The sequence below is a fragment of the Rhodamnia argentea genome, chromosome 4 (assembly GCF_020921035.1).
Source record: "Rhodamnia argentea isolate NSW1041297 chromosome 4, ASM2092103v1, whole genome shotgun sequence".
NCBI lineage: Eukaryota > Viridiplantae > Streptophyta > Magnoliopsida > Myrtales > Myrtaceae > Rhodamnia > Rhodamnia argentea.
In genome coordinates this window covers 30,059,589-30,077,305 of record NC_063153.1, presented here as the reverse complement: position 1 = coordinate 30,077,305, position 17,717 = coordinate 30,059,589, and the positions used below count along the sequence as shown (strand labels likewise).

Below are 17,717 nucleotides of genomic sequence, written 5' to 3'. Positions count from 1 at the left end.
AATAACAGCTACTCCTTTCAGAATAATAACTGAAACAGATGGACTTCTTTTTTTTTTGGTCAGAAAACCGATGGACTTCAAACCATAAAAATAAAACAACAAAATAATTATGCAAATCAGCATCTCCACGCTATTGAAGATCACTTGAATAGAATAGAATCATCTATTCAATCATCTTCACAAGTAAAATGAAGAACCTTAAAACACCAAATTTCACCAATTTTCAAAACATTTGAGTTTTCTAAAACCCTTAGTTCAAAATTTGCTAAAGCCATAAAAAACAAAAAGAAATCTTTTGAGAAATTAGAGGACTTGTCATAGAAGACTCTCCAGAGCATGGAAAAATCCAATGAAGAATCTGATCATGAATCCCCTGAGAAAAATAAACACACATGAAAAAATCCACTTAAACTTTATTACTCTAGAGCCACTCCTCCTCATATAGCTCCAGAGGGATCATCATTTAGGATCCAAAATAAATGCTCTCCTAATTCATGTGAGCTAACGGTGATTGCCGTGGCATCCGGCAGAAGCTCCAGTCCACCACCGATGTTGGTCTTCCACCTGTACCTCGGGCGCAGCTTCAGCTCGGAAGCTGCTTCCGCTCTCTGTCTCTCTTCACGTAAGTGACACTTTTGCAAAGATGATGCAGGCTAGGGCGTTATCAGATTGCATGCCAAAGATGGATTGTCAGAGAACATGAAAGTGTTTTACAAGACAGTTCTTGATTTGTATGATGAAATTGGCTGCCAATTGACCAGAAAAGGACAATCATACCGCCTCTTCTATGCAAAAGAAGTCGTAAGCCATTCAATGTTACATTAAATGAATAGAATTTTTACTCCGTCCACTAGCAACAAAACACCGGGCTTTTTGATAAGGTTGAGAAAATATCATCATATCCCAGTCCACCACATACATTAGATTTAGTGCATTGATGTAGCTTACAAAATCTCAGATGAAAAACATTGTGAGAGCATACCTCACCGATGCCAAATGGTTCCACCAAAACCACGTACCTACGATGGTGGAGTACATGCCCATTGCTTCAATTACCATTGGTTATGAACTGTTAATGGCAACATCGTTACGGGTATTGGTAGATGTCATAATAAAAATGATTTTGACTGGTTATTCAGCGACCCAAAGATGGTGATGGCTTCGACTGTAGTCTGTCGCTTCATGGATGGCATTGCTGGACATAAGGATGTAATAGCTATACCAGCGACGTGAACAACATTAATTCTTCTAAATTTTGTCTGATAGATTTTATCGGTAGGAGAAAAGAAAATGACTTTCACGAGATATCCGTTTACAGTTTGAGCAAGAGAGAGGAGATGCGTCATCTTCAGCGATGTGTTTCATGAAACAACACAGAGCTACAGAGGAAGAGGCCAAGGAGGTGCTCCACAAACAAGTGATTGATGTATGGAAGGACATAAACGAAGAGCTGCGCCACCCGACCATTGTCCCTACTCCACAAACTTTCGACAGAAGAGAAACCCTAATTAGGAATGTACCGGGGCCTGCTATAAAGCACGGCCGAATGGCTTCGATGATTGGAATTGGGGTTGGGGAGAGGTGGATAAAAAGGCACCGCATGTCCCTAAAAATCAGTAAATGATTGTTGTATTAAACTTTTTCACGCAATCACAGAAGTGATCGTACATGTATTAGCCTCAAGTGAAGGCAAGGTTATGCTCGTGTTGTGATAAACTAAGGTGAAGTGTATGTGTACCACGAAAAAGATAATGCAATGACTGAAATAATATTCTCCCCATTATAATAAAGTTGAGTAATAATCTGTTTATCCTGATCCATCTCTCCTTGATTTCTTACATTTGTTGGAGAATCGTCAAGCAACAGTTTGCAAACTATTTTATACCTAAAGCGTCTTTTTTTCCTTTTGGCTCAATTGGCATAGCAAGATTCATATCAGTTGATGAATAACCCCGGAATATAAGTGCATGAAAATTTTGACCCTTTTGACAAGCATTTCCATTCTACCTATCAGCATCAGATCAAGATAGGACAACTTGCTCGAGGCAAATAGAGATGGAAATTTTAGCAGATGAAGACAGAAAGGCATCACGATGTTTCGTCACCCAGCATCAACAAAATGGCATTGCCTAAGAATCTCTCATAAAAGACTTGGACCAAAGAGATATGAAGAAGAAACATCTGTTTCCTTTTGTAAGTAGATATGAACAGTATGCAAATTTGGTATAACGTAATTTGCAAACTGTTGCTTGAAAATTCTCCAACAAAAGTAAGAAAATCAACGAGAGATGGATCAGGATAAACAGATTATTACTCGACTTTATTATAACGGGGAGAATATCGTTTCAGTCATTTCATTATGTCTTTCGTGATACGCATGCACTTCACCTTAAGTTATCATAACACGAGCATAACCTTGCCTTCACTTGAGGTTAATACATGTATGATCACTTTTGTGATTGGGTGAAAAAGTTTAATACAACAATCGTCTATTGATTTTTAGGGACATGCGGTGCCTTTTTATCCAATCCTCCCCAACCCCAACCCCAACTCCAATCATCAAAGCCAATTAGCCGCTGCGCTTTATAGCAGGCCCCGGAACATTCTTTTGCACACACCAGCTTGCTCCCGCCCGATGCCATGCAACTCGGCACACATTCCCAAACACAGTCCTGTTTCGCCGACGTGGCACGTGCCGTGAGAAGCGCGGCGATCACGTTGATAGCGAGAATTGTGCTCCTCGTGGCCATTGTCTTTTTCCCTCTCCTTCGGGAAAAGTACACTAGAAGTGCCATAACTTGTGTACGACGTTCACTTGAGTGCCATAACTTTCAAAACGTTCACTTAAGTACCATAATTTTCAAAAATCGTTCACTTGAGTGCTACGTCGGAGCAAAATCGTTCACTTAAGTGCTGCAGTAACTTTTCCGGCGTGCCACGTTAACTTTCCGGTATCTACAGTAACTTTTCCGGCATACTACAGTAACTTTGCCGGCGTCTACAGTAACTTTTCCGGCTGCCACGTCAACATGGCACTCAAGTGAACGATTTTTAAAAATTATGGCACTTAAGTGAACGTTTTGAAAGTTATGGCACTTAAGTGAACGCCGTACAAAAGTTATGGCACTTCTAGTGTACTTTTGCCCCCTCCTTCTATTGAATTGGATTGCAAATGAGCTTTGAATACTATGGGTGAAACCCTAATGGGGTTTATATTGAAGGACTTCAGTTCTAACTGAGCGTGTCAAAAATTGTGCTTGCCAAGAGGGAAATGCTTGTTATTGCTGTTACAAAAAACTGATTTTCTATGGCTTGGAGGAAATCATGGAGACATATTAGGGCATTATGGAGTAGCACAAATGTCAGTTTTCCTTGTTCTTTACTTATATTGTTGGGAAGTTTAACCAGCCTCTGAATTTACCACAAACGCTTTACCCGGATGACACCTTATTAAGTTGGATTAGAAAAAATTCCCTCTTTTGGTTTAATTTGGGGATAAGTCCTAAAATTCATCTAGTTTGGGCAATCGAGTAATTCTGTTAGTACCATTCCATTGGATTAACAGAAAATTTTGATGTGTCATTTTTCTTATTATTTTTATACAATACGCAATGGTGGCACATCAGAAAAATAAAAAAATCTAGAGAATCCGAAAAAAAAAAGTCATTGGGGGCAAGTACAACATGTTTCAAGAACCAACAAAGTTACAATCATCTTTTTTCTACAACGGTTTTTGGACAACACATTCAAATTTACCTAGAGAAAAAAAAAATCCATACTCTTGGCCATGGGACAGTTGAATGCGGCTATGTTCCAATTATATATATAAAGTGTGTCTATATATAGAGTGTGTCCATATATATATTGCTATTCAACTTCAAATGACCTTAGATGAATTAGAAGTACAGAGTGATTTGTCATCGTGACATCCCACGAGCATAAAAGGTAAAATCAATATCTTGATAAACTGCATTGGCGATGTTATTCCAAAATATAGCACCATTGCCGTTACAAACCTGCTCGGAAGACAATATTGGAATTATGGTCTCTTGATGTCCCCCACCAAAGATTGTGAAGAGCAGTTAGAATAAATAATAGACAAATAGTCATTAAACTTTAGTTCAATATAGTCCCTGAACTTTTTGTGTGTGTGATATGGTTCATGAATTTTGGCCTAATGAGCAATGTCATCCCAAGGCTTTTAATTTGCTTAATATGATCCTTGAACTTTGGCCCAATGTACAATGTCGTCCAAGAGAAGAATTACCAAAAAAGTCTTAAACCTATTACAATTGTACCAATCCAGTTCTAAACCTTTTTTTTTTTTTTGTCAATGCAGTACTAAATCTTTTGCATTTGTGCCAATTGAGTGCATACGGCCAATTTTGGACAAAATGGAAAACATGGATGCTGGCTATCCTATTGGGACGCTGGCTATCGTATGTGATGCGACCAGCATGACGTGGATAATTTTTTTGGTGATTTTCCTTGTCCCAAATGACATTGCTCATTGGGCCAAAGTTCAAGAATCTCATCGAACAAATTAAAAGTTCATGGATCACATTATATATTAAGCCAACTTTCAGGGGCCATTTCTGTAATTTTTTCAAAGTAGAAAGCAAAATGGCAAAAACAATTCAAAGTTCATTTGCCCGGTTTGATTGACGCATGTGTCCATCGATCTTGAGAGAGGGAGAGACAACCCCAGATTTCTCTTCGAAAAAGGTCAATCGATCTTTACAGAAGAATGATGCATATGCTTCAGGGTTTGAGATGAGCTCACCAGGAAGGTAAACCCCAGTTTGAAGACATAAAGCGAGACTCATTGAAAGCATCATGTGAGAGAGACAGAGAGACAGACACACATCAGCATCCGACCGCTCTGAGGATTAGGAATGACTGGAAAGTCCATGTTTGGGGAAAAATCTGTTGGCTGCTTACATCGGAGTGGTGTGTCTCAACGAGGGTCTTCCCTTTCTGTTCCTATTTGCCCTTAGAAAACTTGTCCCCGGTAAGCCCAAACTGTGTGCTCTAACTCTAATAACCCACAAACCATCTTTGTGCCTGCTAAGTATGGAGTTCAAAATCTCCCTTTTCCATTAAGATGAACGCGGAGGATAGAGAGGGAGTGCCAGACGCGTATGTCAAGATCGTAGACGAGAGAGAGGCTGAAGCAGGGGAAGATGGTCAGTACATCAAACCAAGAAAGAGGAAGATGACTATAAAAAGGAAAGACAAGGGAAAAAGAAAAAAATGAAATCAGGAAAATGAAAATAAAAAAAAAAAACATAAAGACGTGGCTTTGCTAACTTAAAATAATGTCACCGGCACTAGTCTAGTCCCATCGTCAATCACGAATTCAAACATGTATTTGCTCGTCATTATTTTTCAAGAACATGAAAGTTAATTGTCAATTTTTCTCAAGAGACTAGAAAGATAGTGAAAGTAGACTCGCAAAATGCCAAAAGCTACAAAGCATTTGTTGTTTGATTTTATTCAAGAATGCCTCACACAAATTTTTAACATTTGATCCTACTTTTGCTGAATACGCCACATTTGTACCGCGGTTGGTATGTTCCATCATTCTCCAATGCGTGAAGACCCTGTTTTTTCCATCTGTTCCACACTTTCAATGGTGAGAATTCTTGCCTTAAAATAATAGTGCATGTTCCAATACAATATGACAATCTTTTTGTTCATTAAAACGATTAATTTCTATGAATATTACATTAGAAAAAGTTGAGGACTTACCTTAAAGTCAGAAATTGGACACTGTAAGACGTTTTTGATATGCACATGCTTATTATTGGTGGGGCTGTCAAAATGAGCCACAAACTCCTATTTTAACTCATATTTGTGGAAGCTGATCATAAATGAGTCATTCCAAACTTAAGCTGTGGGCCATAATGGGTTAGGGAAACAAAAGCCCAATTAGATGTGAGTTTTGGTGAGTTTAAACAAATTCATTTTGAACCCAAAAAAGTCATTAGCTGAAGGAAAAAAAAAAAAAACTCTCTTACATCCACGGTAAAAGAGCCCTCTCTCCTTCAACAGAGGGAGAAAGGGAAAAGACCGCCTCCGACGGTACTCTCCACTGTCGGCGGTAGCAGCGCCATCTTCTACCTCAGCAAATTCGACTTCGAGAAGCTCTTTGAGAAATCCATCTTCTTGGGTAAGGTTTGCTTAAAGGTCTCCATCTACATGGGCTGATGGGGGACAACTTGTGAAGTCAGCTCCGAGAGGCTACAGGGGGGGCTCTTGTCGTGGAGTGCTTGCGTGTTCCACAGTGGGAGGATCAACATCGACACTGAGACGAAGGGATCTTCATCGGCTCAGTTCAATGTGATTGTGAAGGCGGAGCTTGACCCTCGGTTCATGTTCCAATTTGACAAAGAACCTGAGTGGAGCCCTCGGGCATTCCAAATCCAAGGCAATCTTAGGCAACCCTTCTTCACCTGCAAGTTCAGCTTAGGTCCAACAATGGCGATCATGCTCAGCAATCAAGTTCAGTCTCCCTTCTCTCTCCTAGGGGCGAATGGATGTTCATTTCCTACATGGCGAAGGAAGGGACGGATCGCATCTTTGTATGTTCTTAATTTTCTTATTTTAAAAAGATATATGCACTAGAAATCCTAAAATTTGTCACAAAAATGTAATTAAGTTCTAAAACTTTCAGAAAGTGCAATTAATCTTAAGTGCCATTTATTTTATGGAAAACAACTTTCAAGAAAATATTTTTTGGATTTTCCAGTATTTGGTTCGGGGAAGATAAGCTAATAAACGAAAATATTTTCCCTCATATTTGCTCACTCCACTCATTCACATTTTTTTCTTTCATATTATTTTTTATTTCTCATTCTTTTGTTTTGAATTTTTTTTATTTTTATAATTTTTTATCTTTCTTTTATTTTTCTCTCTTTTTTTTTACTTTCTCCACCGGGCGCCGGCCACATGCCTGCCCGAGGTCGGCGACGCTAACCTCGGGCTCCCCGGATCCGGTGAGGCCTAGCTCAGCCTCGAGTGAGCGAGGCTCACCTCTCCAAGTCCAGTGAGGCACTCCTCAACTTGATGGCCTCCAGTGAGACTAGGGTGAGGTCGAGCCTCACTCGTGGCCGATCATCAGTAGCCGCCTTGGTTGGCGACCGGGCGATGAAGAAATTAAAGAGGAATGAAGTGTAAAAAATAAAAAATAAAAAAGTAATAAAAAAATCATAAATGAAAATTATTAAAAAATTTTATTTTTTAAAAAAAATATATAATTTGTCTATATTAGCAATGATCATGTCATGTAGGATGACCAGGTCCACATCAATGATTTCTGACCAAAAGATGGTGCAGAAATTCAAATTAGATTTTCCTTACAAAACAATGGAAACTATTTTCCAAGTCATTTTAAAGTCTCAACCAACTACTAGAAAATACAATCATTTTCCTAAAAATTGACCTTCGGGAAAACATTTTTCAGAAACAACTCATTTTTCGCAAAATAAACGGAGCCTTAAAACTTGTCAAGTTAATGCGATCGACTCATTCTATTAACTCCGTCCAATTAGGCCGGCCTTTTGGCGATGGTAAAGCCTACGGCCTGTAGGGCTCTCACTGGTCTTGCTTCTTCGTATTTATTTCTTTAAATTTTATTTAAATACTTATTAAAACCAAATTTGAACCAAAATAACGTCATTTTGGACTTATCTTTCTTTGTTTAGCCACGTCAACACCATGTAGGAGAGAGAAAATAATAAGAAATGTCACGTCAATTTTTCGCTAGGCCAATGTTATGGGATGATCCATCTCCAAATATTTTCTTATAGAATGCTCCATAGAGAATCTTTTCCATAAGATAATCTTTCCTTAGATCCTGTCATTATGGATCACTCCTAGGCTAGGCTCCATCCTTACGAGTCATCGAATGTTCGGTACCCACCATACAGATCATTCCTTCATTAAAATCCTCCTAGAGTCTTCTTATAACGAAACCTAACTTGGCGCCGCGTGTCTGACATGTGGCATGCCACGTCGGCAAGCATATATAATAAAAAGATAAAATTAATCCAACAATCATTAAGGTGCCACATTTCGCGATCAGAATTTGTCCCGAAATAAAAAAATAAAAAAAGAATAAAAAATTTCTAAAATTCAAAAAAATGCCCAATACGATGTCGTTTAGACCAACTTGGACTCGTACAATTTGTCGCGACCTAAAAATTCAGAAATTTCCTAGGTTAATGGATTATTAGGTTAATTATCTAACTAACCTAACTCGGACTCTCTCAAGCCCATACCAAATCACAACTTAAGGTTCAATTGATTAACATGCAATGTATTTTAAATTCGGAGCTACCACTAATCGTTTTTGGTAGGTCGATTAAAAATCTAAATAAATTAGCAGGAGAGCTAAATTACTCCTGCGAACCATAGATTAAGAGTCCGGGGATTTGATTACGCTAAATTACTCTAACGCCCTTTCGATACCATTTTATTTCATGAAAAGTCATTTGAGAAGGCAACATTAATTGATTTTAACTTAAGTCACTAACAAAGGTGATCAAAACGGGTGCACAATCAATTAACATAACAACCAGAAGTCAATGGTGTGCAAGGAGCATGCACCAAGAGAAATTGTTCTCACTTTTGGATTTTCATTTTTAATGGGATAAAGACTAACTTGTATGCAATGCACGAATTTAGTCTAAGATACAAATGAATTAAATTAAATGCAAGGAAATCCTAAGCATACATATGAAATTAATTTAATTAACTACATGACTAACCTAGATGACATGCAATTAAATTAAACTATGGTATAAATGACGGTTCGGTTTAATTAAATCGACTACATGACGTGCGAATTAATTAAAACCCTAAACATGCAATTCTTATATGCAATATAAACTCAAATGCAATATATATGACATGGCAAAGATGATGTACAATGCATGATGACATGACATGAATGCTTTATTTTTGTATTTTCGGAATAATGAACGACCCTAAAAAAAACTATGCCTAAAGATAATTATCTTGCATATTTTAGGGTTTAAATTTGCCTAAACCTTAACCTATTAAAGATAGATTATTTTAGACATGAAATTCTATTTAAACATGCAATTTCTATCTTAAAATGCAATCTTATCTAATTATTTACAAAAAAAGGATTAGATATGCAATTATCTACATGATGCTATTTTTTTTGAAAAGATATGCAATTTTCAAATATGGAAAGTGAATGAATGCAAATTTTTTAGAATTTTCGAGATTACATCATGCGACGGATATATTCTAAAAATTATGACAATCAAACAATTCAAGTCAATATGCCAATCAATTCAATCAAGAAAGTGGTTATATCAATCAAGTTTTGAAATATTTCGCGAATATTTAAATCAATCTTTAATTCGTAATCATACGATTAACGATTAAACTCAAATCTTTGCCTAATCGAGTATTCCATCAATAATCTTAAAGACGGACATTCTCGATCATGTGACAAGTTGCGGGTTAGGAAAGAAAATTTTCCTAATCAACCTGAATTTTGGAAATGATATCCACTTTTATGCAAGATGTGCAAAATATAACCAAATAAGCAAGTGAATATATTAAAGTTCGAAACAGGAGATTTACCTTGTTCTTCAAGATTGAGTTTTCGTAATTTGATTTGTGCTAATCTTAACGACCAAACTTGAACTCTTGGATCGGTAGAGAATGGGTGATGGCTGGCGCACATCTGGATAACTGGGGTAGCTTCGTAGTGATCTCGTAATTCGGACGAAGTACTGAACAAACTCCTTCGTGTGATCATCAATGAAATTAGCAAAGAAAAACAACCTTAACCCACTAACATGGAGCAGGTGACATCATCAGTTTGTCTTTTAATGGTCAGGGAATAATAGAAAGCCAATAACTTGTGGGAATAATTTTTCCTTTGAAGAAGCTTTGTCTGGCTCTATCTTCCTTCGTGTCCTTTATGGATACCGCCGAATACTCGCTAGACTCCACTTGATTTATCGTGGACTGAACCGCCGCTTCAGCTGATGTGAGAAGCCTCGAGTGGATCGGTAGACAATCAAAGAGCTCGCTAGATGGTCAAGCTAATCCCGAGAGCAGGTGCAATTGAGAAGTGGGCGTCGAGCAGTAGGCGCCTAAATAGCAGCAGACAGCATAGGCGGGAATATAAGGAACGCCGAGCGGCTGGGGTGGACCGCCGGGATCGAGAAGCTCTCTAAACTTTCTGAGTATTTTTCTGAATTTTTTTCTCTACCTCTCCCTCATAGCATTATGAAGGATCCTTTTATAGGCTCAAGAACCTGAGCTACTTGAGAAAAAGAAATCCCTCGTAGAATATTTTTTCTTCAAAATATACATTCCCCCATATAATCCATTTTATCCTTGTGTCATTACACTCGTCCTATGTGCTTGCAAAGCTAGATACACAGGAATGAGATTTTAAGAATCTTTCAATTTCCTTTTGCCTTTTGTTTTATCCTCTTTCTTTCTGCTCGTGGACATGTGCAAATCCCTAAACAAATATATTGATTTGCTCACCCAAAAATATGTCCACCTTTCATGGTCGGGATCAACATCAATGTATATTGTATCTTCACCAGGATTTGGCCACATCGTTCTTTTTTATATTTTCTAACCTTACAGATTCGGCCATGAGAGAGATACAATGGACTTGGACACATTTCGAATCCATGCAGGCTTAGTCCGATCCTCCTATCGCCGATCCAATAAAAATGCAATGAATGACATGCAAAAATTGCAACGTAAACCATATGAAAATTAATTATTTTTGTTAGATACTAAAGTTAGCCTCTAATTTTTTTATGCAATGAATGATTAAAAAGAAAAATCAAAATTTAAGTGTCAACACAGTTTGGGTTGGCTGCCCATGGGCTCGAGTTGGGTCCCCCCGGTCCGAACAATTTTTTGAAATAAAATAAAATCATAAAGAAATTAGAAAATCATTAAAAAATAAAACATGAAAAATCCTAAAAAATATACGAAATTCAGAAAAATTGGAAAATTTTCCAAAAAATCCAAAAAAATGACAATTTTGCCCTTTTAGGTAAATCGTCCCAAAATTGAAATCAAACCCTAATTGAACATTCTTTAAGCCTTGAGGGCTTTACTAGAGTCGTCTGATGCGATTTATCCCTGTGAATTGATTCCTTGATTGCGCACATTGCACGTTGATTGTAATTGATAGAATAGACGTACACCCATCTACACGAGCATGTCAAAAAAATACCAAATTTTGGTATCGAAAAGGCGTCAGTAGCAACATCAACATAACCAAAATCCCCAAACACAAATTCTCTGGTTACACAAAATGGAACGGCTTTTCCCATCCTCTCAATAGGATTTTCGGTCTACCCTCCTCAATCCTCAAAGACTGGTGATGACTCTAAGTGTGTACACCTTTGCACACGTCACATAATCGTATTAAGACCAAAATTGATTAACCGCCTGCGGCGATTCGGCGAACAACTTCTCCCATCCGCTTAATAGGATATCCAGTCTACCCTCCTCAAAGACCGGTGGTGACTCTAAGCATGTGCACCTTTGCACAAGTCACATAATCGTATTAAGACCAAAATTGATTAACCCCCAATGGCGATTTGGTATGAGTCTTCGAGGACCCGTGCTAAATCCATCCTTGAGATTTAGTAATTTAGTAGCCCTCCTCCTCGATTTGAGAGGGTCGTGATACACATCGGTCTCAATTGCAACCACTTGATGCGACAATATCATTGTTATCTAATCCGAGAGGGAGCACAATGGAGAATGAAGTACTAAGAGTATAATCTTCTTCACGATGAACAAGTCACGAAAGCATTGCCAATCGATGCTTTAAGATTGAAGGGGAAGCTTTCATAGTGGCTCCATAAGAAGAGGGTAAGCTAAGGAATGTAAATGAGGCTCTATCATTCCTTGAGAAGGTAAAATAGAATCATGCAATAGAAGAAGAGATGGAGTCGATGAGATTAAACCAAGTTTGGGAACTGGTTGATCTTCCGAAAGGGGGCAGAACCATTGGGAACAAGTGGTTCTTAAATTAAAGCATAAAGCTGATAGCTCAATTGAAAGGTATAAAGCTCGCCCGAAAGGGTATAACCAATAGAAAGGAATTGAGTATGATGAAAAATTTTCTTCTGTGGTGAGATTACCTTCATTTGCCTTATCTTGGCAATAGTGGCTAGTATATATCTTGAATTATATCAAATGGATGTAAAGACTGCTTTTCTCAATGGAGAATGAGAAGAAGAAATCTATATGGGACAAACCATTGGGTTTGCTACTGAAGGCCAAGAACAAAAATTGTGTCAACTTTTAAGATCGATTTATGACTTTAAGCAATTTTCAAGACAATGGTATATACGTCTTCATAATGCCTTAGTAGCTCATGATTTTGAAATGATTAATGAGAATAATTGCAGATATATGAAAAGATCCAAAGAGCAATTTGTGATCTTATCATTATATGTTGATGATATTGTTGACACTTAAATTTTGATTTTTTTTTAAAATCAATTATCATGCATAAAAAAAGGTAGTTTTAGTTCTCACAAAAAAAATAAGTTTTCATGCCTAGCATATTTAATTTAGTTTAACATATATTGCATTTGCGTTATTGTGGACCAAAGGCGACGTTGGAATATTTGAAGCTCAATTGAAATATTTGGACTAGTACACGTGACTTTTCAGTAAGTTCGTTTAGGCTCATGTCTGAAAATTCCATGTACTTCACATGTGGAGTATTCTGACGTCGTGGCATTAGGCAAGAATCTTCGCGGAGAAAAGCCAATCGTTCACGTGAGATTTTGATAAATAAAAAAAAAAATTCAATAAAGAGAGAAAGAATCATGGTCTGGCTGTGGGGAAATCAAGCCAAATATATTCATATATCAGCTAAAGGAGCAAAAAGAAATAAAAATCAAGAAGATATGCATGAATATTTACAAAAAAGGAAAGACCATCTCTCAAGATGGACATTTTTTCTAATATAAAAGGAGAGACCACCAGACCATTGGAGGGGGGACTGTCATAAAAAAAAATACACGTGAGCTTAGAGAGGCAAAAGGCAAGAGGTGTTCGGGTCCAAGCAAGCTTTGGTCGAAAATCTTCCCCCGCGGCATATCATCCCGACATTGTCTTGTCGTTCGCCATCCACCGAGACGCTGCCACCTTCTGCCATCCAGCGCAGCATCCAAGCCCCATCGTTCAGCCTTGCGTCATCCCAACTCAACTCGTGCAGCCTTGTCGACATCTAAGGTTCATCCGCACGCTCAAAGTCGTCAACACCCTATTGTCCAGCCTCTGTCTGCGCACAAATTAGCCTTATTTGGGTGGTAAAACAGCTCATTCTTTTGTCATTACTTGAGATCTAACAAAGCTACGTCTGGTGGTGGAGTCTTCGCTATTTAGGAGCTTGATTTGCTGAAAATTTGAGCTAAAAAGCGGTTATTTTGGACGGATTACGCAGCGCAGATTTTTAGCTTGGAAAAGGTAACATGTTGCAACTTTAGATTGTGGATTTATGCTTATTCAATTGATAACTTGCACCTATATTATTGTATCTTGCTAAATGTGCATCAATTTGTAATTAAAAGTTGATAGAGCAAACCATTTTGATCATAAAAGAATGAACTTTTAATTGACTACCAAAGGACTTTTGAGACATTGCTTTGGTGTATCACCTTCGATCAACCTTGGCTTTTGCATGTTATGTCCTTGCGCGTATTTATTTATTCATGTGATTGTTTGTTTGTTAAAATTTGCACTTAAATAAACAATCATGCCCATAATTCATGCTCCCCCCCAAAGTGCCTTGTCCCTCGGAAAATATACATAAAGGCAACATATGACTTCGGTGTCGAAGTACGATTGTGCCCGTACGTGTGAATTAGATATCAAATCCTTGATCTCGAGGAGCGGATTGCTAATTCCTAAATAGAATTTCAAGGTATGCCCTATGTACATAGGGACGACGGTAATTCTATAATATATTCACGTGTTGGCCCTAATCTCGGGGAATGTTGTGAATTAAAATCGGAATTTCGGAATTAAAGGTGTATTACGGGAAAAATTGTTTATTTTTGTTCAAATTTCATACTTTTCTTGTTTAATTAAATTCCTAAAAAATCCCAAAAAAGACGTCACGTTTTCTTAAGCTAAATCACATTTCTCTTCACTTTTTGCATGAAAATAACGTCTAATAAAATTAGGACTTTGAGAAATCAATTTCTTAAATTAAATTAGATGTTATTTCACGTTAAGGTAGTTTTTACTTTTATTTTTTCATAAATCCGAAAATACACAAAAATATACCAAAAAATACCATTCACGTTGCATAGCATTATAGTTTAGTTTGCATTATTATATTTTCCTTGTCGTGCATATTTGCCAAGTCATTATGCCATGTCACACATTTTTGCCATGTCATTACATCTCACATGTCATATAGGTAGATTGCATTAGCATTGCATTTAATAAAAGAAAACCCAAAAAAAAATTAATTCAAATCATCAAACTAAGGATTTTTCATGAAAATCGGGTACCAAAAGGCATTAATTGAAAAGTTAATGTAACCAAGTCTCCGAATCCATTTAATCTCTGGTTCGTATGAAATAAAGTATTTTCTCCTGAATACTTTATTTAGGTTTCTAATCTACCTACCACAAAAGATTAGTGGCGGCTCCAATTTAAAATCTTGGCATGTAATTGAATCTAAGTTGCGATTCGGTAGGACTTGGGAGAGTCCGAATTAGGTTAGTTAATCTAATTAACCTAATAATCCGTTAACCTGGAAAATCAATTTTTAGGTCGCGACAGATATACTAATTGGCGAAAGTAATATGGAGTTTGTTAAGATAGTCAAAAGTTGGTTGTCTTACAATTTTGAGATGAAAGATATTAGTGAAGTTGCATATATTTTTAGAGTTAAGATTTCAAGAAATCGTTCGAAGAGGTTGTTATCTCTTTCATAAGAGACGTACATGAGTAAAGTGCTTGAACGATTCCGTATGCAAGATTGTAAATACATTGATACTGATATTGCAAAAAATGAATGATTGTGCTGCATAATGTGTCCTAAGACTCCACAAGAGTATGAACAAATGAAAAATGTTTCATATGCAAGTGTCGTCTGAAGCTTGATGTACGCTATGATTTATACAAGCCCCGATATTTGTTAGGCAGTTGGAATGGTAAGTAGTACCAATCTAATCAAGGTTAAGCACTTTGGTCCACCGTTAAAAGAATCTTTCAGTATCTAAAGGCTACTACCGATTATTCGCTAAGTTATCAATAAAGTGATTTGCAACTTGATGACTATATTGATGCTGATTGGGGAGGAGATTTAGATGAAAGGAAATCTACCTGTGGAAATGTATTCTTACTGAATAATGGTGTCATATCTTGGAGTACAAGATAAGAAGCAACAGTGTATAGCTTTGTCCACGATAGAAGCCGAGTTTGTGACATTGTCAATGACAGCACAAGAGCGTGTTTGGCTTAGGAGATTTTTAGATCACATAAGTGTTGCAAGATGCTACGAATCCAATATTGGTGTATTGTGATAGCCAAGCAGCAACAGCTTACTCTAAAGATCCTAAGTTCCATTATAAGACCAAACACATAGACATTAAGTATTAATATGTTAAGGACATGGTTGCACGAAAGGGTGTGAACATATAGTATATATCTATACATAAAATGTTAGCAAATCCGATGATGAAGCCGATATCTAGAGATACTTTCCATAGTCATGTAAAATCTCTAGCACTACGTAGAAGATGATGTACTAGATATTGTAATTTTCACGAATATTCACTATTGAAAAAGTTTGTCATTAGTAATGCATATGAGTTTTTATAACATTTATAGATGTTAATGCTTAGTGCATTATATTGAAAAGGTATGTCGGATAAATGAGATATTAGCCCACTCACACGATTAATTGCCCATATTTATAGTGTGATGAATAGAGATGAGATAATTTTCAGCTTATTATCTAGATGATAATTAAGAGCTCAAGCTTAAAATACAAATGTCGCCTTAACAGAATGTTAAGATGAGGACTTAATGTTTATTATATCCGAAAGTGAAATAACCCACATATTTTGCTTTACCTATGTTTAATGCCAAATGAGAATTCTGATGAATTTTTTTAACAGAGTAGATTTGTAAACTCAAGTTAGACATTGCATATGTCCGAATTATCATCCGTATGGTATTAAGTGGAAAAACATACATTCTATGGGGGAGGAAATACCATAGTACGTATTTTATACTATGTATGCATGAGACGACCAATAAAAAATGGCACAAATTTTAATTTCATCTTTTAAGCAATGTGAAACTCTTGAGGATAAGTGTTCCTCATTTGGTGTACTCACAACATTACTTATTTTCAAGATTTCTATTCGGTATTTGCTATCTTATGATGATGCCAATTGTTATGAAATTGATTCGATATAATGGGACATTTCTAAAAAAAAGTGAGCTGAACTAAAATTGAGAGGTTTAAGGGAAGAAAGAAGATCGATTTAGACTTTGCGTCACATTATAGTTTTGTATTCACCGACCGGTCAATTTTGATTATTTTGTATATTCATAATTGTGAAAACAAAGTATCATACTTAAAAGAGATCGATAAAAATATATATGTGACTAATTGACCTAGGGTAAAGTATACGAAAATCTATTTTTGATTATGTCCAATTTTGAGGTGCTATATATTCCTAATAGATGCATAGCAACGAGCTCCCTGTGTATGTTGATTGCATAGATTATTTGCTGATATGAACCTTGTAGAGAAGAGGGCATTGTGTATAGCCCATAATGTGCAAGTGAGAGATGTTGGAATTAACTGACTTGAATTAATTAACCTATCACCCTTGGTTCCCATGATCCCATGATAATGTGATGTACGCCCATGATGAGCTAATAACCTACAATGATTATCGAAGGTTACCAAAAGGAGCAGTTATCTTTCATTTGAATAAAAGATGAAAGAGAAAAGGAACATACGTTAGTTCCACTATGACAGTTTATTCTCTCCCAAAACGTTCTCAAGAACATTAACTCTCGTGAGACTCTCCTACACTTGAACGAACAACGATTTCTTGCAAGGCCGCATTTCAAAAGCATTTAATCTGTGGACAGCGGATACGTTCCCTTATGAGATCGTATCCCGATCGGTGATACAAGTTTGTGATTCCGTTGGGCATGTTTCGTATGTTTTTCCGCACGTTCGTCGTTTTAGAATTGGAATTCGTTTCCTTCAATTTTCCTTTGCAAAGAAGTACCCACATAAAAACTAGGTTTACCATAATATTATTGATGAATGCAACTTTGTAGGGATTTGGGACTGGTTCCATGAATTCACCAGGGAATCGGGTGGATCCATGGAAACAAGTAGCTATTCCCGATTCTAATATTTCAAAACCAGTCCTTACTGGGCGGTTCCCGATTTCATGGTGGAAACCGCCCATCCGGACCATGCTCACCCCTAACCAGTATGAGCTAAATGGGTAATCTAGGGCTGGACCTATTTATGACCCACACAAACCCAATCCATCTTACCCATTTGCCACCTCTAAATTCATTGACAAGAGATTAACCTGGGTTGTGAAAGTCACCATTGTGGTTAATATCAAGATATCCATTTTTGACGATAGAATCTTTCGAGCATAATGACAAGATAGCTTCAA

General features: G+C 37.0%; 1 protein-coding gene across 5 annotated transcripts in view; it reads left to right on the top strand.

Moving 5' to 3' along the window:
- The first annotated feature begins 503 nt into the window (after positions 1-503).
- Positions 504-17,717, top strand: part of LOC115748816 (protein FAR1-RELATED SEQUENCE 6-like) — a 28,519-nt gene continuing 11,305 nt past the window's right edge. For all 5 annotated transcript variants that reach the window (XR_007198083.1, XR_007198084.1, XR_007198082.1 and 2 more), the window contains exon 1: positions 504-622. Coding sequence is in view for 1 of the 5 variants with exons in the window: in XM_030685458.1 (XP_030541318.1) it covers positions 550-622 (73 nt within the window). In the remaining 4 variants the exon portion in view is untranslated. The remainder of the gene's footprint in view (positions 623-17,717) is intronic.